The 23,665-nt window shown below is 42.3% G+C and overlaps 2 protein-coding genes across 4 annotated transcripts in view; one reads left to right on the forward strand and one right to left on the reverse strand.

The window, feature by feature from the left end:
• SLC26A8 (solute carrier family 26 member 8) overlaps nt 1-1,340 on the reverse strand; it is a 107,371-nt gene extending 106,031 nt beyond the window's left edge. The window contains exon 1 of the mRNA XM_074397964.1: nt 755-1,340. The gene's annotated coding sequence lies outside the window, so the exon portion shown is untranslated. The remainder of the gene's footprint in view (nt 1-754) is intronic.
• A 2,103-nt stretch (nt 1,341-3,443) lies between these two features.
• Nucleotides 3,444-23,665, forward strand: part of MAPK14 (mitogen-activated protein kinase 14) — an 86,075-nt gene continuing 65,853 nt past the window's right edge. The window contains exons 1-2 of one of the 3 annotated variants that reach the window (XM_074397969.1): nt 3,446-3,591; nt 3,898-3,980. Coding sequence is in view for 2 of the 3 variants with exons in the window: in XM_010334079.3 (XP_010332381.1) it covers nt 3,865-3,980 (116 nt within the window). In the remaining variant the exon portion in view is untranslated. Of the gene's footprint in view, nt 3,981-23,665 lie in introns of all 3 variants that reach the window. The other 2 variants (XM_010334079.3, XM_010334078.3) reach the window with 2 other exon arrangements.

Consider the following 23,665-nt stretch of genomic DNA (forward strand, 5'->3'; position numbering starts at 1 on the left):
TTATGTTTTCTATAATCATGGAAAGGTGAAATTCACTTCGAAAATTTCGAAATAAGCATTTGTAATTCCATCAGAAACAACCCTAAGCCCGTTACTACCTATGTTTTTATGGAGAATGTATTGGGAGTACAGAAAAGGTATGAGCAAAGAACCTGGCCTTTAGATCCTTCAGTCCCTCTGGCTAGTGGCTGGGGATGACTAACAAAATGACAGTCCTTAAGCGGAGACCACTGGACACACAAACATTGGACAACCACCTTCCATGCGATGTGGAGAGAGTAACAGGGTGTGTTGGAGAGATGCTCATTATTGGGGTGGGGGTGCTGGAGAAGGCACCTGCTTCAGAAGGGGCCCCTGACGCATAAATGGCATTTGACAGGAAAAGAAAGCGGTAAGGAGGTGGGGGTGGGGATTCAGTCGCAGGGAATGAAATGAACCAAAGGAGCGAGGTCTGAAAGAAGGAGGAACGGCTGGGCAGTCAGGCCTCGGGAGGAAACGGATGGGGTAGGCGGTGGGGTGCAGGCAGCACCTCAGTTCTGGGGCTTTTGGCAATATAGATAGGAGAATTTGAAAGGACGCAGCTTGCAAAACGCGCACACGGTGTCTTGTCATTGCCATCCACACGGCCTTTGAAAGTAGAGACAATACCTGAGAGATAAGCTCCCAGGGACGACCGTCATTCATTCATTCATTCATTCCACAGATATTGACTGAGTGCCCGCGACGTGCCCGACCATGCGGCACACCTGGGTACCTGCTGGTGACGGACGCAGCCCCTGCCTGGGGACCCGCCTTGGCCTCAGCGCTCACCGTCTTCAGTTCCCGGCGCCCGGGCGTCTCCCGGCAGCGGCTCACCTGACTCCTCGGCGGGGGCGGGAGTGGGGCGCTGGGGTCCCACACGGTTCCCGCCTAGCTGGCGGCGCTGAGGACGCGGACACCGGCGGTTCCCGAACCGTTGCGGCCGATCCCGCCGGCGTTCCGGGTGGGCAGGAGATGAGAGTGGGGGAGGGGACGAGGAAGGAGAGCATAAACAGCTGGGCTGGGGAGCCAGGAAAGGGGTATCTGGGCCGCCCTCCTCAGACCTGAGCCAGTACTTGGTAAACCTCGGTACCTGTCCGCCAACGCTGCTACTCTCTCCGAGGTTTTACTACTCCTGATCCAGGGCCTACTTGGTGCCCGGCCTCGTGCTCTGAACATGCAGTAATGCACAAGTGTACTGCACAGAAGGTAATTCACTAACATCTCCGGAAGACTTAAGCCTTCCTCAGGTCAGAAGAGGTAAAGGGAAATAGAGGCTAGGAGGGTCACCCTAAGTCTCCAACCATAGGCTCTCTGCCCCACAAGCCTAGTTCCCCGCACTGGATGACACCCTCCTGCCCAGATCACGGCTCTGCACACAGACTTGCCCTCTGCACTCACTCCCTTTACCCTCCTCGCACTCTATCCCTGTCCCCATCGCTGTCTCTCACTCCACCTCGTATTCCTGCTGGGCCCAGTTACAATTTTACACTTGTTTGTTTGATGACTGTGTTAGTGCCTACCTTATTATTCACTTTATGTATTCCTTTTTGTAAATTGTCTTACCCCCATGAGAGCTGGGATTTTTATCCCTTTCAACAACTGTTTTATTATCAGTGCCCACAACAGTGTGGCGGACATAGGAAATGTTCAACAAATTTGTGTTGAATGATTTGCCCTTCCATTGATTGTAAGCTCCAAACAGGCAGCAACTGTAGTTTTAAATTACTTTTTAACTACAAGTGCTTGGCACCCAGTAGGCATTTAATACACATTTGTTGAATGAGTACACAAATATACTGCTTACTTTATCTTTACGCTTTTATTTGTCCTCACCTCATCATCCCAATTTGTAGGATAAAAACGTGCATTTCTGAGGATTCTTACTTCTAGCCTTCCTCCTCACCCCTTGTAACCATTTCCTCATTCCCTTGATGCCCCCGCCCCATCCCTCTCTTCTTCACAATCATGTTTTTACTCTTACTTCCCCTTCACCCTCCATTACATCTTAGAAAGCTTCCTAGCCTCCCTAGTTTGGAACATTCTCAAGCATTATGTTTTTATAGATAAGAGAATTCCAGCTAAGCTACATTGGATCCAAAACAGCTTTCATGAATCACCCATGACTCTGTTTTTTGGTTTTATGTTGCTTGCCTTGTGGAGGACTGAGGATCCTGCACCACCTCTTAAAGTGAAATCATGGTCATTGTTCATAATTTTTCAACAAATACATATGGGACATGTTTTATGTTCCAGACACTGTGCTAGATGTTGGGACAAGATAGGCAAAGTCTGAGCCCTCCAAGGTGTGTATGACACAAAATAGAATAATCACGGGAAATGATGAGAAATGTCCTGGCTTGGACCCAGTTATTTCTAATACAAGAAACTAAGAGAATGAGACAGGATCTGATTCTTCTGCTCATTGTAACAAGCTTTAGCATAGGCGTAGGTTGATAATGGATGTAGGCATGAGGTTATAATGCCTTGCCCATTCACATTTATCTTGTTTAGTTTTTACACATGACTCTGTTCATCGGGAATGCAGGGCAGAAATTCTTTTGCAGAAGCTGGAACTAAGGGTTCAGGAAAGGTCAATTGATTTGCCTAAATTCGATGAGACTCCTGCCCTATTCTTCTTACTCCAAGAGGCCTAAGTTAAATGCTTAAAATCCTCTTCACTGATGGCTCTTCAGGATAGGAGTCAGTTTCAAGTCTTTAGTGTAATGGTTTTTTTAATGCTTCTCAAAGGGAGATATCAGAGACTTTCCTGAATCAGAACCACCTAAGATGTATTATAAAAATACATGCTCTTGATGCCGTCCTCTGACCTACCCAATTAGATTCCCTGTGAGTCCTGAGAACTTGCATCTTAAACTCCCAGAGTGATTTTTCTGCATGTAAGTTTAAGAACTACTAGGAGAGTTTGAATGGAGAGCCTCAGCTTTGATGCAGGGTTGACATTTGTCTTTGGGGGCAGATTTCATCAAGCATCTTGAAGAGTAACCACATGTCTTTGAACAGATGGGAATGCAACAGCCTTCTGGCCGGAACTTGTCTCTTTTTTATGCAAGTGTTTTTTTGGAATTTGGGGGTTCCGTTGAGCAGGTGCTCAGCTGCTGGTAACTACTCTCAGTTAAAGATCTTTTGGCTCTTTCCCCGACATGCTATTTGTCCCTCTCGTTTCCCACCACAGAGCCAGGTATTTGCCCTGCCCGCCACGGTGAGGCGCGCGCGGCGTGTGCTGCCCGCTTATCTCTTTCTTCCCTAGTCCGCCTTCGCGCCCTTAAGGAGACAGTCCCTGGGAATTTCTGCCTCTGGTCTAACAGTTGTTGCTCTCTTCTCGCGAGAACTGCTCCTCCCATCCTCTCTTCTCACGAAGCCCCGCCCGCGGAGAGGTTCCATATTGGGTAAAATCTCGGTTCGCGGAGAGTCCCGGGAGCTGTTCTCGCGAGAGTACAGCGGGAGGCTCTCGTTTGCTGGCTCTGGAACCGGGACCACTGGATCCTCAGCGGGCGCAGCTGGAACAGAAGTCCTGCGACGCAGCCCGGAGTCGGCCTTGTCGGGGCGAAGGTGCAGGGAGATCGCGGCGGGCGCAGCCTTGAGCGCCAGAGCGCGTCCCTGCCCTTAGCGGGGCTTGCCCCTGTCGCAGAGGCGCATCCAGCCGCTGCGGCTGACAGCAGCCGCGCGCGCGGGAGTGTGCGGGGTCGCGGCAGCCGCACCTGCGCGGGCGACCAGCGCGAGGTCCCCGCCCGGTTGGGCGGGCAGCAAGGGTCGGGGAGAGGGTGCGGGTGCAGGCGGGGGCCCCGCAGGGCCACCTTCTTGCCTGGCGACTGCCGCTGGAAAATGTCTCAGGAGAGGCCCACGTTCTACCGGCAGGAGCTGAACAAGACAATTTGGGAGGTGCCCGAGCGTTACCAGAACCTGTCTCCAGTGGGCTCCGGCGCCTATGGCTCTGTGTGGTGAGTGTCGCCGGGTCTGGCTGGGGCTGCTGTGGTCAGGGTGGCCCCTCGCGCCCGAGGGTCAGGCCTGCCCCACGGCTCAGCGTTGCGTCAAGTGGCAGGAATTTTCCTCGGGGGAGGGCATTGCTGCCCCTTCGAGCCCTGCCTGTTCTGCACCTCCTGCACCCCTCGCCTTGTACTCGCGGGTATGCGGTCCACCGTGTGCAGCACTCAGGTCCGCTGCGAGAGGTAGGTGGTGGTGCTGGAGCTCGGTTCTGGTTAGCACCCTGCGCCTGCCCCTCTCGGAAGGTTGCTGTTCGGCGGCAGGCGCCGGGGAAAGGGCTGCTTCCTTGGGGGTCTCCCTACCGACCTGGAGCAGGAAGGACCCTTTCCCGCAGTGCGCCCACGCTGGGGCGCCGGAGCCTGTCCTCTGAGCAGACGAGCTCGGGGAGCTCCCGGGAGAAGCAGAAGGGCAGAGCCCAACCCGAAGACTGCGGTCGTCTGAGCAAAACTGACCAGGAAGGGAGCTCTCTCCGGGCTTTTTTTTTTTTTTTTTCCTCCTTTTTTTGCAAACCTCTGTCGAAATCCCATCTTGAGAAGCGTTCTTTTTGAATTCGCACTTGAGTTAGATCCATAGAGCTTAAAATACCTACTTTATCTCAGTGAGCACTGTGCCAGCTTGAGTGGTGTGTTTCCGATTCAGTTGAAAGCGTATTTCCTTTCCGTGGAGGGGCGGCGGTGGTAATGCTTGCAAGAACACTGCAGCTTGAGAAACTGGCAGCCTCACTGATTAGTCACATACCACTGCTCATTTAAGTATTGTTCGACAAAACAATTTTCTCATTTGGAGCAAGAAAGATTCAGATCTGTAAGGTGCCCTCAAGATCAAAAAGTTGTTAACAGTGCTGGGAGGTATTGTAAATTTCTTTTTGAGATAATTTCTGCGAATACTGTGGTTTAAAAGTTCCTCAGAGAGTTTGCAGGGAATTATCTACATTTATGGCTTGAGGTACACGATGGTTTTCGTAAAGATACGGACTCACATAGAAAAGGAAGGGAAGAAATACTTTTTAGCTTTAATTTACACTATGAGTGTGTTTGGAATATTTCACTAACTGCCCTCTAACTTCCAAGGTTTTATACCCTGTATTTTAGATTTTGTATAATTTGAAAGCTACGGATCTGAAACTAAATATCAAATTTAACTGTTAGTTTTTTCTGTGTTTTACTAATTCGTGTTTTATGCAAGATTTGAAAAGGGGCCTGTAAAATCGTTTTTTGTTTTGGAACAAATTCCAGGCTTTTGGATGTGCTAATCTTTAAATATGATTGCTGTGTTTCCTGAAGTCACATCATGAATTTCCTGTTTGGTAGAATCTTCTGGGTAATTGAGATTGTGCAATTGTGTCCAGCAACAGATCATGTTGCATTTTCTAGTTCAAGCTGCTTAAGTTATGTTGTAGAATGCGCCGTGCCTGACATCTTTCTCCCATTTTTACAGTATGGCAGTTTACATTTTACAGGCATTTGCAACATTTTACATTCAGAGAGAGAGAGAGAGAGAGAGAGAGAGAGAGAGAGAGAGAAGTTGATTTACAGCATTTTACATGCGGTATATACATATTATATATATATATATCTACTTGATTTGCTAATTTTTAAAGATGTATTTGGATCATTGCTCCTTTAATATTTTATGGCTCATGAATATCCTTCCATTTTTTTCTTTCTTGAATTGACACATTCATTTCTGTAGTATCACGTTTTTGTTTTCAATGCTATTTAAATTTTAATGGAGCGATACAGCAGAATAAGTCAACTATAGAGGGTTTGGGTAAACTCCAGTTGAATTGCTTGCAGGAGTTTGCTACTGTTGGTGACTAGCTCTGAACTGGAACAGGAGATCCAGATTTATCGTGAAGTATCATTAAAATTAACTCCACTTTTCTTTAGTGGTATACTTTTCTGTGGTATAGAAGCCAGCAGTATCTGACACTTAGTACTTTTGTTGAACAGATTTTAAAAAATAGGTAGTACATTGACATTGTATAAAATTTGAAAGCTTTAAAAAGGTATTCAGTGAAAAGTCTTCTTTCCTTTTTGTTCTCCAGCCACTCTACTCTCTTTTTTTTTTGAGACTGAATCTCGCTCTGCCACCAGGCTGGAGTGCAGTGGCCTGATCTCGGTTCACTGCAACCTCCACCTCCAGGGTTCAAGCAATTCTCCTGCCTCAGCCTCCCGAGTAGCTGGGACTACAGGCGTATGCCACCACACCCAGCTAAGTTTTGTATTTTTAGTAGAGATGGGGGTTTCACCATGTTGGCCAGGATGGGCTCAATCTCTTGACCTCGTGATCTGCCTGCCTCGGCCTCCCAAAGTGCTGGGATTACAGGCGTGAGCCACTGCGCCTGACTACTGTCTTTCTTTTTTTTTTTTTTTTTTGAGACGGAGTTTCGCTCTTGTTACCCAGGCTAGAGTGCAATGGCGCGATCTCGGCTCACTGCAACCTCCGCCTCCTGGGTTCAGGCAATTCTCCAGCCTCAACCTCCTGAGTAGCTGGGATTACAGGCATGTGCCACCATGCCCAGCTAATTTTTTGTATTTTTAGTAGAGACGGGGTTTCACCATGTTGACCGGGATGGTCTCGAACTCTCGACCTCGTGATCCACCCACCTGGGCCTCCCAAAGTGCTGGGATTATAGGCTTGAGCTACCGCGCCCGGCGACTACTGTCTTTCTTAAAGACAAGCACTGTTAAATGCCTTGTGTGTCTTTCCAGGGAGGCAGAGTTTTGTTATTTGCTTGTTTCTTTAGTAGTATTTCTATTAAAGGAATTTAAGATGTAACCTACAGCATATTGGTGAAGGAAAATACAACTGAAATTATATGACAATTGACAATAAACCAATATAACTAATGTTGAAATGAAATAACAGAATTTAGATTTACAAGTAAATGTTATTTTATTCAGAGATTCAGAGTAGTTTTTCGAAGTGTCCTTTTTTTTTTTTTTTTTTTTTTTTGAGAAGAAATCTCACGCTGTTACCCAGGCTTGAGTACAGTGGCACTGTCTCAGCTCACTAAAACTTCTGCCCCCTGGGTTCAAGTGATTCTCCTGCCTCAGCCTCCTGAGTAGCTGGAATTAACAGGTGCCCGCCACCATACCCAGCTAATTTTTGTATTTTTAGTAGAGATAGGGTTCTGCATGTTGGCCCTGCTGGTCTCAAACTCCTGACCTCAAGTAATCTGCCCTCCTTGGCCTCTCAGAGTTCTGGGATTACAGGCCTGAGCCACCGTGCCTGGCCTGGAGTTGTTCTTTCTACGAGTACCTTTTTAGGTGTGGCAGAAAACATTTTTTGGAACTTCTTTTAGAATCTACTTTGGAGCATATGTTACTTTTTTTTTTTTTTTTTTTTTTTTTGAGATGGAGTCTCACTCTGTTGCCTAGGTTGGAGTGCAATGGTACCATCTCTGCTCACTGTAATCTCTGCCTCCTGGGTTCTAGTGATTCTCCTGCCTCAGGCTCCCAAGTAGCTGGAATTACAGGTGTGCAACACCATGCCGGGCTGATTTTTGTATTTTTAGTAGAGACAGGGTTTTTCACCATGTTGGCCAGGCTGGTCTTGAACTCCTGACCTCAGGTGATCTGCCTGCCTTGGCCTCCCAAAGTGCTGAGATAAGGGGTGAGCCACCGTGTCTGGACCTTCATCTTCATTTTTTGAGAGTAGATTTGATTTTAGGGAATAACAGTCCATTAGAATCCAAATAATTTAGGGAATTTGGACTCAAGTCTGATAAGAAGGATTAGGCAATCATGTTGGTGATACTACTGTTTTAGGTCAGATAGGAGTTATAACTATAAAGTAATGGCACAGAACTTTTTGTGTGACTTCTTGAACTGGACCTGAACTCTGCTTCCAAAAAAAAACTCTGAATTTTATTTTATTAATATTTATTTATTCATTTTGTAGAGACAGAGTCTCACTGTGTTGCCCAGGCCGCTCTTAAACTTCTGGCCTCAAGCAGTCCTTCCATCTTGGCCTCCAAAAGTGCTGGGATTATAGGAGTGAGCCACCACACCCAGCCCCTGAATTTTATTTTCAAGAATGAAAATAAATGAATAGAATATTTCAATGAATAAAGTAGTCATTGAAATATTTGTCAGCTTCCTAATTTTGTTGCTCTAAAGTGTGGTATGCTTTGATGTGTAACATTTACAAATTATTTTAAGCCTGTATTATTTTAATTTTTACTAAGTATTGTAAAACAACAAGTAGCAGCCTGTGTGATAACCAACTGTGAATCAAAATAGGATTTTACAAATATGCCTTTTCTTTAAAGGGTAAAGGGAACTAGACTAGGTCTTGCAGTTTTAAGGAACTTTATGCATTGTCTGTGAGGGGAAATGAAGCAAAATTGTTTAAGAATACGTTGTTACAAAGCATTGATTTTGGGGTTTTGGGACAGAAGGGGAGAATCTTTGTGGTGAGTTTCAGGAAATACAAACAGGAACTTAAGTGCCTTTCCTCTGGGGTATGGTTTTTCCAGGACCTTACTGTTGATTAGAGAGGAGGTGGGGCACTGGTAACCATAAAATAGGAGGTGAGAGTTGAGAATTACTCTTGGATCATATTCAACTGTTTATTCAACAGTGTTTATTGAATACCAACTATGGGCCAGGTAGCAGGCTAGGTTCTGGAAATAGAGTGCTAAACAAGACAGAAACAAGACAATCCATTCTCTCCCGGAGCTTATAGCCTAGTGGGTTTAAAAACTACATTTTATGGGTTGCTTACTATGTTCTAGCATTGTGCTGTGCACTTTATATTTATCAGCGTAGAAAGTATATAACAAAAGCTTCAGTAAAAGGATAGCAAAATTTACTAAGAAATCAAATCCAACTTCCTAAGTGCTTTGTGGAACAAGATTATTCTAGTGTAATAAAAATAAGTGAAGCGAACATTTTTTAAAACTATTAATGGCCATTCACCATTTTAAATCTTTGTTTTTTTTTTAGAATGACCCAGGACACAAATACATAAAATTGCATTATTATTAAGTGTATAACTGTGACTTTCTTGACTCCTGATCAGTGAGAAGGGTATGCCCTTTACTTTTCTAGTAGTGATAGTGGATTCATGCTGAGCTTTCCATTCTTTTCTTTGTAACCAAAAAGTAAGGTAGTTGCCTGTATGTTACCAGTGTCAGTCAATAAGAAGTATTTAAACATAATTGATGGCAAACATTAGTATTATTGATGTATAAAGATTGTTTTAAGAAACAGTTCATTCAAAGTTGGCTATAAAGACATTTTCTTTTATTTATCAAATCCCATTTTTCCACTAACAGTTTTCCATTACTTTTTTTTGAGACGGAGTCATGCTCTGTCATCCAGTCTGGATGGAGTACAGTGGTGTGATCTTGGTGGCTCACTGCAACCTCCATCTCTGGGGTTCAAGTGATTCTCCTGCCTCAGCCTCCTGAGTAGCTGGGATTACAGGCATGCGTCACCACACCTGGCTCATTTTTGTATTTTTAGTAGAAATGGGGTTTCACCATGTTGGTCAGGCTGATCTTGAACTCCTGACCTCGTGATCCGCCCACCTTGGCCTCCCAAAATGTTGGAATTACAGGCGTGAGCCACCACACCCAGCCTCCACTGGTTCTTATTTAAAATAAACTTCTTATCCTGGATCTCCAGATTTTCAATTCTGCCACTTTAATTTCTTGATGCTGAGGAGTACTCTGCTTTTGATTTCTCTCTAGCCCAGTTTTGGAGATGATCTGTGTTGAGTTTGCCTTTAATGGGTAAGAGTGCAGATATTGCTGAGCCCCTGTGGCCTAGAATTCAAAGATGGAAGAACTCACTGGGGTAGATCACCCTCACTTTCAAATTCACTGACATTTTTATAGGATTTTGCAGTTTATAAAGTATTTTCATTCAAAGCATTATTAATCAGTTCTCACTAGCTCCATGGAGGCTGATATTTATTAACCCCATTTTATAGATGGGGAGCTGAACTAATTCCTTAAAGGAATGGCATACTTGTCGGTGCTGCTTTGGTTTTGGTTCTTGGGTTTCAAAACTTTAGTAGTCTCCTCTTCTATAGATGTGGGCTGCTGAGGTCATGTGGTGGCACCTTCTATGCAGTTTGCCTCCTCTTATGAAAAAGGGGTTGCTGAGTCACTTGGAATTGAGCTGTGAGTATAGGAAAGCAATCCCACTGGTATCATTGCCCAGCTTATGTGAGGGGTAATGACTTAACCCATTAAAGTCATGTCTCTTTCTCCGAATTGATAAATCAAAAATGTACGCATTGCCCAGATTAAAATTTTTTGCTGAAGGAATTATTAGGCAGTGCAAATAGTTAATTCCTGAATTTATGAATCCTATTGGATTATAATTCTTTAGTGTACACTTATGTAAATTGGAACTGTCTGTACATGTTTGTGTTACATAAGTATAGGACATAAACAGAAATAACTACCTCTCCAGCCCTTTGAAAATACATTAGATTTTGCTTTTTGCAGTAAAATTTGGTGTAAAACTGATTTGTTCTTATCTAAGAGGTTTAATTACTGCAGTGCTCAGAAAAGCCACATTATAAAGTGGGCTCCCCTGACTTGGAACCTAGTGATTTCTTCTCATGGAACCTAGGGATTTCTTCATCTTGCTATGGAAGTCATGCACCTGTTTCATCAGGAAAATAACCAAAAACCTCTTTAAACTTGGAAATGTTTTTTGTAAAAGAAACTTTCAGTATTAGGAGTAGTTTGTCTTTCACAGTGCTCCCATAAATTAAGTACAGGCACAACTCATTTTATTGTGCTTCACAGATAATTGCTTTGTTGTTGTTGTTGTTGTTTTTGCAAATCGAAGGTTTGTGACAACCCTGTGGTGAGCAAGTCTATTGGCACCATTTTTCCAATGGCAGATGTTCACTTTCGTGTCTCTGTGTCACATTTTGGTAATTCTTACAATATTTCAACTTTCTTATTATTATATGTTATGGAGATCTGAGATCACTGATCTTTGATGTTACTGTTGTAATTGTTTTGAGGTGTCTGGAACCATCCCCATAGGCAGACTTAATTGATAAACGTGTTTGTTCTGACTGCTCTACCAACCACCTGTTCTCTCTTTCCATCTCCTAAGGCCTCCCTATTCCCTGAGACACAACAATATTGAAATTAGGCCAATTAACAACACTACAGTGGTTTCTAAGTGTTCAAGTGAAAGTTACGGTGATGTTTCTTACCTTAAATCAAAAGCTAGAAATGATTAAGCTTAGTGAGGAAGACATGATAAGCTGAAAGCTAGGCTTCTTGTACCAAACAGCCAATTTGTGAATGCAAAGGAAAAGTTTTCGAAGGAAATTAAAAGTTCTAGTTCAGTAAACAAATGAGTGATTAGAAAGCAAAACAGCCTTGTTGCTGAAGACGGAGAAAGTTTTAGTGGTCTGGATAAAAGATCAAACCAACCATAACATGCCCTTAAGCCGAAGCCTAATCTAGAGCAGTGCCTTAACTTTCTTTAATTTTATGAAATTTGAGACAGGTGAGAAAGCTGCAAAAGATAATTTTGAAGCCAGCAGAGGGTGGTTCATAGGTTTAAGGAAAGAATCTGTCTCCCTTGCATAACTCGATAGTGCAAAGTGGAGGACGCAGTGGCTAACACCTGTAATTCCAGCACTTTGGGAGGCTGATCATCTGAGGTCAGGAGTTTGAGACCAGCCTGGCCAACATGGTGAAACTCTGCCTCTACAAAAAATACGAAAATTAGCCGGGTGTTGTGGCTTGCACCTGTAGTCCCAGCTATTCGAGAGGCTGAGGCAAGAGAATTGCTTGAACTGGGGAAGTGGAGGTTACAGTGAGCCACTGGCAAACAAGTGACAACCGAGATTGTGCCACTGCACTCTAGCCTGGGCAATAGAGTGAGACTACATCTCAAAAAAACAAACAAAAAACTTTAATAGATGAGAAATTGCTTCTCAGGGATGAATAAATAATGTAGTTTCTTGAGGTGGAAACTTCCCTTTGTGAAAATGCTTATTAACATTGTTGAAATGACAACAAAGGATTTAGAATATTACATAAACTTAGTTGATAAAGCAACCGCAAGGTTTGAGAGGATTGACTCCCGTTTTGAAAGTAGTTCTACTGTGGGCAAGATGCTGTCAAACACCATTGCAGGCTACAGAGAAATCTATCACGAAAGAAAGAGTAGTAAATCAGTGCAGCAAACTTCACTGTTACCTTATTTTTAGAAATTGCTACAGTCACCCACCCTTCAACTACCACCCTAATCAGTCAGCAGCCATCAGCATTGATGCAAGACCCTCCACCAGCAAGAAGATAATGACTTGCTGAAGGCTCAGGTGACCCTTAGCATTTTTTAGCAATACAATATTTGTTTTTTCGAGGCAGACTCTCACTGTATCGCCCAGGCTGGAGTGCAATGGCATGATCTTGGCTCAAGGCACCCTCTGCCTCCCAGGTTCAAGCGATTCTCCCTCCTCAGCCTTCTGAGTAGCTGGGAGTACAGGCGTGCACCACCATACCTGGCTAATTTTTGTGTTTTTAGATGGGGTTTCACAATGTTGGCCAGGCTGGTCTCCAACTACTGACCTCAAGCGATTCTCCTGCCTCGCCCTCCCAAAGTGCTAGGATTACAGGCATGAGCTACCATGCCCAGCCAATAAAGTATTTTTAAATTAAGGTGTGCATATATGTGTGTGTGTGTGTGTGTGTGTGTGTGTGTGTGTGTGACATATTGCTATTGCATACTTTAATAGACTACAGTATCATGGAAATATAACTTTTATTTTTTATTTTTTTATTATTTATTTATTTTTTCTTTTGAGACAGAGTCTCGCTCTGTTGCCAGGCGCCAGGCTGGAGTGCAGTGGCTCGATCTCAGCTCACTGCAACCTCCACCTCCCGGGTTCAAGCAATTCTCCTGCCTCAGCCTCCTGAGTAGTTGGGCCTACAGATGCGCACCACCACGCCCAGCTAATTTTTATATTTTAGTAGAGATGGGGTTTCACTATGTTGGCCAGGATGGTCTTGATCTCTTGACCTCATGATCCGCCCACCTTGGCCTCCCAAAGTGCTGGGATTACAGGCGTGAGCCACTGCACCTGGCCCGAAAATATAACTTTTATATGCACTGAGAAACCAAAAAGTTCAGTCACTCTCTTTTTTGTGATATTCACTTTGTTGTGGTGGTCTGGAACTGAACTCAACGGTATCTCCGAGGTACGCCTGTATGTATGTGTTAACGATTTATAAAATTAACCAGTTTTCCAGTGCAGTGTTCAAGCCTTTTAATAGTTTATTCTAGGGAAGAAGAAGCGGTGGTTTGTAAATTCTGCACTTGACAAATGGATCCTGGGTTTTGGGCATGCTTGGCTCCAAGGCTGAATGTGGTGGGGAAAGAGGTATAGGAGAGTGAGGAGTCTAGGATTTCTAAGTTTTGGCCTTGGGTAAATGGATATATTTTAGTGCCATTTTTTTGAACTTTGTGTTACAAAGTTAAAAGGAGTGTTACAGGGTACAAGATTGTAGAGAGAAAGGGGAAGAACATAGGTTCATGGTAGTCTCCTTGAGGACAGGACTCATTATACCTTGAGTGCCTACCATGTATAGTTTACTCTAAGTGCTGGAGATGAAAGATGAACAAAAGAGATAAAAATTTCTACCTTAAAGAAGCTATATTCTGGCCAGGTGCAGTGGCTCACGCTGTTAATCACTTTGGGAGACCAGGGCAGGAGGATTGCTTGAGCCCAGTAGTTAGAAACCAGCAGAGGGGCAAGATGGGAAGACTCTTCTACTAAAAAATTATTTAAAAATATGCAACCTTGGTGGCACACTCTTGTAGTCCCAGCTAGTTGGGAGGCTGAGGTGGGAGGATTGCTTGAGCCTGGGAGCTTGAGGTTGCATTGAACTGTGATCCTGCCACTGTACTCCAGCCTGGGTGACAGAGTGAGACCCTGTCTCCAAAAAGAAAAAAAGGAAGCTATATTCTAATGGGGATGGCAGTGGAAGTAGATAATAAATAAGTAAAATTTATAGTATGGCCGGGCACGGTGGCTCACACCTGTAATCCCAGCACTTTGAGAGGCCAAGGCAGGTGGATCACCTGAGGTCAGGAGTTCAAGACCAGCCTGGCCAACATGATGAAACCCTATCTCTACTAAAAATACAAAAAATTAGCTGGTGTAGTGGTGGGTGCCTGTCATACCAGGAACTTGGGATGCTGAGGCAGGAGAATCGCTTGAGCCCAGGAGGTGGAGGTTGCAGTGAGCTGAGATCATGCCATTGCACTCCAGCCTGGGCAACAAGAGTGAAACTCCATCTCCGGGGGTGGGGGGGAATTATAGTATGTCAGATAAGTGCTGTTGAGAAAATGCAGCAAGGGAAGGAGAGTGAATGCTAGGATGGCTGTTGGACTTTTAAGCAAGATGAACAGGGTAAGCATCATTGATAAATAACAATTGAACAAAAACCTGAAGAAGGTGACACTGTTTGGACCTGGGTGAGGATGTAAGAACATTCTAGGTTGAGACTTTACAAGTGTAAAAGCCCAGAGGCAAGGGCCAGTGCTCCAGGAAATAGCTAAGAGACCAATACAGCTAAATGAACCAGGGGCCAAATGTAGGTAGAAAAGTGTGTGTGTGCAGGGGGTGCTGCAGTTGTGCAGGTATCATGTAGCGTCCTATTTGCCTTTATGAAGACTGTAACTTTTCCTTTGAGTGAAAGGGGAAGCCTTGGAGGGTTATGACCAGAGGAAGGTTGTGACTTAAATCATGTTTTAACAGATCACTGTGCTCCAGGGTCCCAATTCTCTCATTTCTGTTACTTACCTATTCTATCCTAAACCACTACTGTGGATGAATTGGTGCAGAGCCCTGACCTGTCCTCACAGCTCTCATTCCAGCAGTCCCAGAGTGCCAGAGCCGGTATTTTTGTTGGGCCCTAGAAATATAGGATATTCCAGTCCAGCTCTTTAAATAACATGGGCTTACTTTACTTTTTCAGGATTTTATTGCCAAAAAGAAAGGAACAGAGATTAGCTCTTGAGTTTAACTGAAAATGGAAGATTAGTCTGCTGGCAGATTGAGTGTTTTTTAACTTCTTTGGCTTCTAGGGTTTTTCTTACTTTTGGATCGTGTTTTAAAAGTCAGTTTTACCTTCTTTCAACAGTTAAACATTTATTATCTTATTTGGCCCTTTTTAAAAATTTGACCCCTTTTCTGCTTTACATTTCTCTGCCTTTTCCCTATTAAAATACTTTTAGTAGAGGTTGGATCATTGTTATCTGTCATTAATGTCTTGGCTTTGAGGCCCCAAGGATTTCTCTGTTAAACTTGAATTCATTGTATAGATTGAAAGATCCTACAGACATGTGACCCTGTAAAAACCTGTATTATTTATTGTCCTTCCTGCCTTTACAGATGTAAACCCCCCTCCTTTTTTCATTAGATCTCTCCCTTTGTTACTGCTCTGTCATCAGGTTGCAGAAAATAAGTTTTCCTGCACATAGATTCCCATGGCAACATAACAAAAAGGTAATAGAACAAATGTTTATTTTGTCTAGACCTGCTGTCTGAGTAACATTAGACCCTGAACATGTTGGCTCCTGTTACTTGAATGAGTGGTTACAGATTCCTTATTTTCCTCAAAACTTATTTCTCTTAGGCCTTGGTGGTATAGTCACTATACCTGTGTTATGAAGGAAGGTGTGTGAGTATGTGTGCCTTATTGTCATTCTACTCAAAAGTATGTATTGATTGCATTTCCAAGCTTATGGCTTAAAATGTAGACACTACACTACACAACATGTGAGCATGTGAAGAAAAAGCATAGCAGTTGTGTTCTTTGTTTTTATAAATTCATCAATTTAGTATTTCTAGTACACTATAGTAGGTGTTTTGTTTACAGACATTTAAAAAAGAAAGAAGGTCCCCGCTTTTGAAAATATCAGTCCAGGCTGGGCGCAGTGGCTCACACCTGTAATCCCAGCACTTTGGGAGGCTGAAGTGGGCAGATCACTTGAGGTCAGGAGTTTGAGACCAGCTTGACCAACATGGTGAAACACTGTCTACAAAAATTAGCTGGGTGTGCTAGCATGCGCCTGTAATCCCAGCTACTCAGGAGGCTGAGGCGCAAGAATCACTTGAACCTGGGAGGCAGAGGTTGCAGTGTTATAGTGAGCCGCAGTCACACCACTGCACTCCTGCTTGGGCAATAGAGCAAGACTCAGTCTCAAAAAAAAAAAAAAAAAAAGTATTAGAGGGGACATATTTATGTTCCAAAGATGGCTTTTGGAAGTCCTCCAGCTTTTCTGCATTCTTCCAACTTAAGTTGGCATTTGAAATCTACCTTATATTGCTGATTCTTCTCTTAAGATCTTTTTAGATTTTTCTGTGTCTCAAATTGAGTGACTGCTGTGGTTTGAATGTATTCTCCAAAGTTCATATGTTAGAAATTTAATCCCCAATGCAACAGTGTTGGGGAGTGAGGCCTAATAAGAAGAGATTAGGTCATGAGGGCTCTGCCCTCCTGACTGGATTGATGTCATGATCAAGGAAGTGGGTTAGTTATCACGAGAGTGGCTTTGTTATTAAAGCAAGTTCAGTCCCCTCTTGCTCTTTCTCTGTCACCCTCTCTCATCTTCTCTCACCCTCTTGCCTTCCACCATTGGATGACACAGCAAGAAGGCCCTCACTAGATGTTAGCACCTTGATATTGGACTTCCTAGCCTCGTGGACTGTGAAAAATAAGTTTCTTTTCTTTGTAAATTACCCAATCTGTGATATTCTGTTACAGCAACACAAAATGCACTAAGACTGACATACTGGTCACTTTTTACATCTAAGGTAATTTTATGCAAAGGTGTATGTTGGAAATCTGTGTCAGACAAGCCTTTCCATCTGATTATTCAGCTCTAGAAATGATGACATCAGCATGTGTTCACAAGAAGCCAAAACAATAACTTTTGATCTGCCAAGGCTCAGGGAGGATGTTTTAGGAGGAATAAGGGACTGTGTGGGTTAAAGTCCTTTAGATCCTTAACCCATCCCTATACTTCCACTTGGGGTTATGTCTCTGGTTGTGACAGTCTTCTCACCTACAGTTTTGTGGCCCTAATCATACCCTTATTTTGTCTGTGACAGTTGAGGTGTCTGGCTTATGTAAGTGCGTATTGAACTCATCTTTCTTGTATTTTCTCATCCCTGTAGTAGGTATAACTTGATTCCCAGAAATAATTGCTTTATTCTTAATATCTCCAATAGCTGTTTCTTTTTTTCTCCCCTGTCAAATCTTTTATTTAAGACTTTAGCTGGCTCAAACCTTCTTGAACTTAGGCTTTTGAATAATTTCTGTTTGTGTTTTCTTCTCCAGGCTACCAGATGCTGGTGAAAATATTAGTTGTCTTCCTCCTTCAGTAGTGATGGTAGTATTAAGTTGAAGTGAAATGTTGATATTGGCATCTTATACTGGTATACTTCTTATGCCATTCCCTCATTTGACATGATAAGTTTGGCTTGCATCATTATCTGGTTCCTAGTTTAGTGTTCTAAGTGCTTTATGCTTTGAGTGATCTGTTGTGAAATGAGCAATCTCACTATTAAATGATGTTGATGCTAGAGCAAACAGAAAAACATCAGCAAACTCCCAAATATAGTACAGGTTGAGTGTTCCTTATCCAAATACTTGGGAATCACAAATATTTTGGATTTCAGATTTTAGAATATTTGTCTTATACTTCCCAGTTGAGCATCTTTTTCAAAATATGCAAAATCCAAAATGCTCCAATGCATATTTCTTGAGTGTCATTGTTGATGCCCAAAAAGTTGATTTTGAAGCAATTTAGGTTTTGGATTTTCAGATTAGGGATACTCAACCTGTAAAACCTAGAGTAATTCAACCTATTGACATTTTAGGTGGGATAATTTCTGGACTCACTTGTGCATTGTAGTGTGTTTAGCAGCATCCCTGTCTCCTACACACTATATACTAATAGCAATTCCCAGTTGTGACAACCAAAAGTATCTCTAGACGTTGCCACGTATCTCTTGAGAAAGTAGGGAGGGCAAAATCACCTTTAGTCGAGAACCACTTATTTAACCCTATGTGTTTGGATTGATTGGCCCTGAGTGAAAACTAGATAGGATAACGTGAACCTTCTACCTGCATAAAGGTAGAGATACTATACTTGCTGCATTATAAGTTGGGCCTCCCTAAACGTGATTTGCATTATTTCTGGTTTTTTTTTTTTTTTTGAGACGGAGTTTCGCTCTTGTTGCCCAGTCTGGAGTGCAATGGCGCGATCTCGGCTCACCGCAACCTCCGCCTCCTGGGCTCAGGCAATTCTCCTGCCTCAGCCTCCTAAGTAGCTGGGATTACAGGCACGCGCCACCACGCCCAGCTAGTTTTTTGTATTTTTAGTAGAGACGGGGTTTCACCATGTTGACCAGAATGGTCTCAATCTCTCGACCTCGTGATCCACCCGCCTCGGCCTCCCAAAGTGCTGGGATTACAGGCTTGAGCCACCGTGCCCGGCCCAATTTGCATTATTTCTAAGAGAGTAACAGCATTTCTAATGGTCAGGGTCCTGGCTATAACTTGATAAGCTTAATGTGTGGGAGAACTTGCACAAGCATGTTTACGAGAGGCCAGGTATATCACTGGCACATTTGAGCAACAACTAGTTAGTGAGGGAGACCCGATTTTCATGAATAATTGTTTTTGTCATTATCATGGCCCCAACTTAAGGTGTTTTGAAATTTTCTGGAGAAGAAATGAGCATGAAGTCCAAGTTGGAGGTAGGTAGTATGAAGTCCCAAGTTGGTAGGTAGATAGGTAGGTAGAAATTAGCATGCGGTCCAAGTTGGTAGATAAGTAGTATTTTCCCCAGTGTCTCTCTGGTATTCTGTGTCCTTTCTCTCGGGTCTTTTTCAGTATTTAGCATTTTAAAACTTCTAGAAATAAAATGCTATTTAGAAGACCACAAAGAGAGCTGTGGATAAACTAAGGAACAAGAAGTGGTATATTGTGAATTAATTTTCTGTATGTTTTTGAAGCTTCTTGCATCTGGGAAGGCTTGCTTAGTTTTAAAAATATAGGTACTAACAGACTGCATTTTTGAAGATCTTGTAGATCTCAGGTAGCAGTAACTCAGGAAGATCAGCCTTCTTTGATTTAGAATGTCCTTTAGGCACATTATCTATTCTGGTACGTTAGAAGATACAATGCAGTTTCCTGAATTATCAGTGCTACTGCTTTTGTTACTTTAAGGCTATGAGGCAGTAATTAACTTTAGTGTCACAGTGTATAAATCTTAATATTTAATGTGTTCTTTTTTAAAAAAAAAACACCCCTTTAAAGTACTCTGCTATTCAGATTTTTCCTTGTGTTTCTCTAATTCTCCTATTTCATCCATTGGTCAGTTTTTCCTTTCTGCTCCATGATCCATTCTTTTTTTTTTTTTTTTTTTTTTTTTTTTTTTTTTAAGAGATGGGGTTTCTCCGTGTTGGTCAGGCTGGTCTCAAACTCCCAACCTCAGGTGATCCTCCTGCCTCGGCCTCCCAAAGTGCTGGGATTACAGGCGTGAGCCACTGCGCCCGGCTCCATAATCCATTCTTAAAATTTTCTTTTCTCTTTCTGTGTGTATTCTTTTGAATTCATTAGCTGATACAGTCTCAACAGTGGTCCTGTTCATGTACTGTACTTCCAGATTTGTATTTGAAACCGAATCTCATGAATGTCTGCGCTTTGGATTCTAAATCTATTGAGATGTAATGTTTCATGCTTTCCCTTGGTTACTATCCCGCATACTTCTTGATTATATTCCCAGAGTTGTAGTACTAACTTCCCTTGGAATGGGATTCATGTTAGAAACTTGAATGGTTCAGTTTAGGTGAAGCTGATATCATCATTAGCACTGATGATTGACAGTAGGATAAAAATTGCAATCGAGGAATGAACCAATTTACCTGAAGTTTTCTGTAACTCTAGGTATTAAGGCAACATAATTTTGAAAGTTTGAAATATATGGGTATAAATATTGATGCATATGTTTTAGATTTACTGTAGTGAAGGAAATTTGCCAGTTGTCCATCAGACAGTTTTAAATGCCCATCAATGTGTAAAAGAAATAGACCTAAAATATTAATAAATTATGTATATATGTATGAAGGTATTGATGTTTACAGAGAAGTGGAGACATTGTTGAGTTACAGTGGTTAGTATGGTTTCATGGAGGAGGAAAGATTTTGAAGATTATTTAGAAAGATGAGTATTTGGAGAGGAGAAAAGGAACATTTTCGGGCAAGAAAAAACATAAACCAAGAGAATAGACATGAAAAGGACTGTCCTGACAGGAGGAACATCTCAGGTAGGGTGAACCCAGTTGTGGTTCTCATTCTTGTGCTTCAGACTCACTGTGGAGCTTTTAAACATATCCCCAGAAATTAAGGACGAGATCTGAAGTGGGACTCTGGCAGTTTGCATTTCTAAAAAATCTACAAATGGCTCTTTAGGTCCTAGAGAGCTGTTGGAGTTTCTTGAGTTTTGAACTGTTAAGGAAAATTGTTTTAAAATTGGTCTTGTTGGAGTGTAAAGAATAGATTAGAGGAAACAAATGTATTGCTTTGTAAAAGTCTGGTAAATTAATTTTGTGTGCCTCTGTTCGTTTTGACTCCTTAGCTAGATTTCTTAGTTTCCTGAGGTCAGGAACAATCAGGTTTTAAAGCTTTAATGAAGAAATCTCTCCCTCTTTTTTTTTTTTTTTTTTTTTTTGGCTGGGTTGGGGGACAGAGTTTTGTTTTATCACCCAGGCTGAAGTGCAGTTTTGCAGTCGTGGCTCACTGCAGCCTCTAACTCCTGAGTTCAAGTGATCCTCCTACCTCAGCCACACAAAGTAGCTGAGACTACAGGTGGGTGCCACCCATACCTGGCTAATTTATTTTTTTGTAGACATGAGGTCTTACTACCAGCGTGGTTGTCCAGGCTGGTCTCAAAACTTCTGAGCTCAAGCTATCATCCCGCCTCAGACTTCCAAAGTGCTAGCATTACGGGTGTGAGCCACTGTGCCTAGCAAGAAATATCTTATAAAATCATTCTATTTTCATATGGAACTTGCAGGCTCATGCCTGTAATCCCAGCACTTTGGCAGGCTGAGGCAGGTGAATTGCTTGAGCTCAGGAGCTCAGGGTTTCTAGGTCAGCCTGGGCAACAGGGTGAAATTTCATCTCTACCAAAAATACAAAAAAATTAGCCAGGCATGGTGGCGTGCCTTTGTAGTAGCAGCTACTTGGGAGGCTGGGGCAGGAGGTTCACTGGAGGCTGGGAAGTCAAAGCTACATTGAGCCATGATCATGCCACCACACTCCAGCCTGGGCAACAGAGCAAGACCCCATCTCAAAAAAAAAATTAAAAATTAAAGTAAGTTTCATTTAAAAATATTGTATATGTAGTTGCAAATGGTGAAATCATTTTATGATTAAATACATGGTTATGTTGACATTGAAACAAGATACTTGAGAGTTAACAAAGATAATTAAAAGAAAGCTGTTTTAAATTTTGAGTTTTTAAAGTCAATCTTAAATCCCCCTGCTACTCTGAAGAATATATATATCTATTTAATTTTTAATTTTTTTATTTCACTAGATTTGAAGAATTTTTTTTGAGGTTCCTAAATCAAAACTTAAGTTCCAATTTTTGCATAAAAGTTGCCTTTATTTTCATGACATTATTTCCAAAATGGTGGGACAGAACATCCACATTAGAACAGTGATATTTACACATTTACTTAAATATGGAAGGAAGAAAACCTAGGCTTCTGTAATAGAGTGTAATATATGCAGAAAAATATTTTCAGTATGCCATTTGTTGAAATTTGTTCCAGGTACTACAGGTAAAGAGAAAGTTCCAAGTTAATGGTCTGAAATATTTAGAAAGCAAGTTTTGAAGACTATTATTATTATTATTTTTAATTTTTGAGATAGAGTTTCACTCTTGTTACCCAGGCTGGAGTGCAATGGCGTGATCTTGGCTCACTGCAACCTCTGCCTCCTGGGTTCAGGCAATTCTCCTGCCTCAGCCTCCCAAGTAGCTGGGATTACAGGCACGTGCCACCATGCCCTGCTAATTTTTTGTATTTTTAGTAGAGAAGGAGTTTCACCATGTTGACCAGGATGGTCTCGATCTCTTGACCTTGTGATCCACCTGCCTTGGCCTCCCAAAGTGTTGGGATTACAGGCGTGAGCCACCGCACCCAGCTGAAGACTATTATTAACCTGATTCAGTTGGGAAAAAAAAAACCTAAAATTGTGTGGTCTGGAGAAGTGGTGTCATGTTTTTGCAGATTATTTCTTCTCACTTTATATGAATTTAATGTATCAGTGAGACTTTGCTAATTCAGTCTACTACAGATTTCAATATATTTAAATATTTTTATTAACTTCCAAAAGTAAACCAAATTGTATTTATCTTCTTAGAAGTCATCTATGACCATTGAAAGAAATTGTAAAATCACTTATCCCCACAAATTACTCAAAGACTTGCTGAATGATTACTTATTCTTCATATTCCGTTGATGAAAACCCAGATTGCTTTTTGAGAAAAATCATGGTGCAGTCATTTGTACTTTCATATTCTGTAGACATGGGCACTTGTCCAGCTCCTTACCTTTCTTAAGAGGTTGTCTCCCTTTCTCTACTCAGCTAATGTTAAGCTTATTGATCTTCTATTACCTTACAACAGAAAAATCTACAAGTCAGGTACCTGCCGGTCATGGAATATAAACACAAGCTCCCAAATCTCTATACATACCAAAAGCTCAGTTAGCAGCTGAACATGGTGGCTCATGCCTGTAACCTAAGCACTTTGAGAGGCTGAGGTGGGAGGATCACCTGAGGACAGGTGTTTGAGACCAGCCTGGGAAACATAGCAAGGCCCCATCTCTGCAAAAAAAAAAAAAATTAAAACATAACAAACAAAAAGCTAATTGATAGTTCCAGTCATCTTTAGAGGATTGTCTGAAGAATATGGAGCTTATCTATTTTTCTGAATGTATTTAAGATTTATTTCCTTTTGGATTAAGTCTGTCAGAGAGACCAGATGTGGTAGCGCAGGCCTACAACCCCGGTACTTATTGGGAGCCCAAGGCAAGAGGATCACTTAGCTCAGGAGTTCAAGACCAACCTGGGGAACATAATGGGACCCTGTGTCTACAAAAAATAAAATAATTAGCCAGGTTTGATGGCAACTACTTGTAGTCCTGGCTACTCAGGAGGCTAAGGCTGGAGGATTGCTTGATCCCAGGGGGTTGAGGCTGCAGTGAGCCATGATTAAATCACTGCACTCCAGCCTGGGTGACAGAGTGAGACCTTGAAGGAAAAAAAAGAGAGAGAGAGAGCAACACTATACTATTTTGTACTACTATCTTTGCTAATAATGAACTGTATTTTAGCCTTATGACAGCCATCTATACTGATGGATGCTCTAAGAAGAAAATCATCTGAAACCCACTATTCTTTTAAAGATGTTGATTAGGACATTTTTACCACGTTACACATCTCCTTCATGAACATATAGAGAATGAACTTTTCTCTGGTTTATTACAGGAATAATTATGCCTCCCTTTAGCTCTCTGGAGTACCTGGTTGGTTTTTATTGTATGGCTCCTACGACTCATGT

The sequence above is a fragment of the Saimiri boliviensis genome, chromosome 4 (assembly GCF_048565385.1).
Source record: "Saimiri boliviensis isolate mSaiBol1 chromosome 4, mSaiBol1.pri, whole genome shotgun sequence".
In the NCBI taxonomy this organism is placed as follows: Eukaryota; Metazoa; Chordata; class Mammalia; order Primates; family Cebidae; genus Saimiri; species Saimiri boliviensis.